Genomic DNA, 1,199 nt, shown 5'->3' on the forward strand with positions numbered 1-1,199 from the left:
TCAACACTGCCACCAACTCAGTGTCATCTGTTGAACTGACTGAGGGAGCACTCAATCCCCTCATCCAGATCATTGATCAAGATGTTCAACAGGACTGGCCCCAAAACCGAGCCCTGGGGAACACCAGTGGTGGTGTCCATGGCTTGTGACTCCTGGCCCCTCTCCCCTTCCTCTTCCTCAGGTGTTTGAGTACAGCGAGGCCAAGGCACTGGAAGAGCTCTTCTACCCCGTGTACAACCTCTCCGACTTCTCCTGGGACAGCCTCAATGGGACCCTCAACCACACAGCCCTGACGGCCGAGCTCACGGGCGTCCCAGCCACCGACCCCGCTGGCAGCTTCTCCAGCGGCAGGCTGGCGTTTCGGGTAAGGCCACGGGGCAGCGAGGGGGTGACACCCTGCTCTGGGATGCTGCAGGGCGAGCACAGGGAATACTGAGTCCAAAACACCTTCTAGAGAGGGAACTGTGCTCCGTGGTATCCCAACCAGCGATGACGCTGTCCCTGTGTCCCCTGCAGGTGACAGCCTACGAGGCCGGTGGCCGTGACGAGGCCCTGCCCAGCCTCCTGCACACGGCCAACAGCTCCAAAGTGGAGTTTGTCCTGGCCGGGGTGGCTCCACGGGGCAACGGCTCCCGCTTCGCGTTGGAGGTGGCCACGGTGGAGGAGACGGGGGCGGCGCGGAGGCTGCGCTCGATGCGCTCCATCGACGACGAGTACACCCCCACCATCTTCGAGGTGAGCTCCTCTGCTGCAGGAGTGAGGGCTGGGGGGATCTGCTGCTCCCCACTATGCCCCCCCCCTTCCCCCCCCCCCCAGCATGAAGACCCTTTCCTGCCTTCACACCCCCCCCCGTTGCTCTCCCTCCCCCCAGACGCTCTCCCTGGCAGCCGAATCCCAAAACGACAGCTCCGTGCTCAGCTTCCTGCAGTGGAAGGCGACAGCGTACGGCTCCCAGAGCCCCAGGCCCGAGGACAGCATCCGGTGCCGCTCGCGGGGCCTCCAAGCAGCCAACTGGACCCTGCCTGCATCCAGCATCGTCCGTGCCTACTTTGGGGAGGGTCTGGGCAGCGCCTACAGCATCAGCGCCATCAACATCTCCTTTGGGGGTGAGGATGGAGAGGTTTACCAGCAGAAACACTACCTTAGTTGGTGAGTGGGGTCCTTCCCTGAGTGCTCCCTCAGTCAGTTTGCAGAGGACA

The 1,199-nt window shown here is 63.1% G+C and overlaps 1 protein-coding gene across 1 annotated transcript; it reads left to right on the forward strand.

Moving 5' to 3' along the window:
* Nucleotides 1-181: 181 nt before the first annotated feature.
* LOC104546686 (chromosome unknown open reading frame, human C1orf85) lies at nt 182-1,153 on the forward strand (the record flags this gene model as incomplete). The annotated part of the gene is made up of 3 exons (XM_010192123.1): nt 182-364; nt 517-735; nt 872-1,153. Coding segments are annotated over 3 exons (684 nt in total), but the record flags the coding sequence as incomplete, so codon positions are not given.
* Nucleotides 1,154-1,199: the final 46 nt, after the last annotated feature.

This window comes from Mesitornis unicolor, unplaced genomic scaffold, assembly GCF_000695765.1.
Source record: "Mesitornis unicolor isolate BGI_N332 unplaced genomic scaffold, ASM69576v1 scaffold46389, whole genome shotgun sequence".
NCBI classification, from domain to species: domain Eukaryota; kingdom Metazoa; phylum Chordata; class Aves; order Mesitornithiformes; family Mesitornithidae; genus Mesitornis; species Mesitornis unicolor.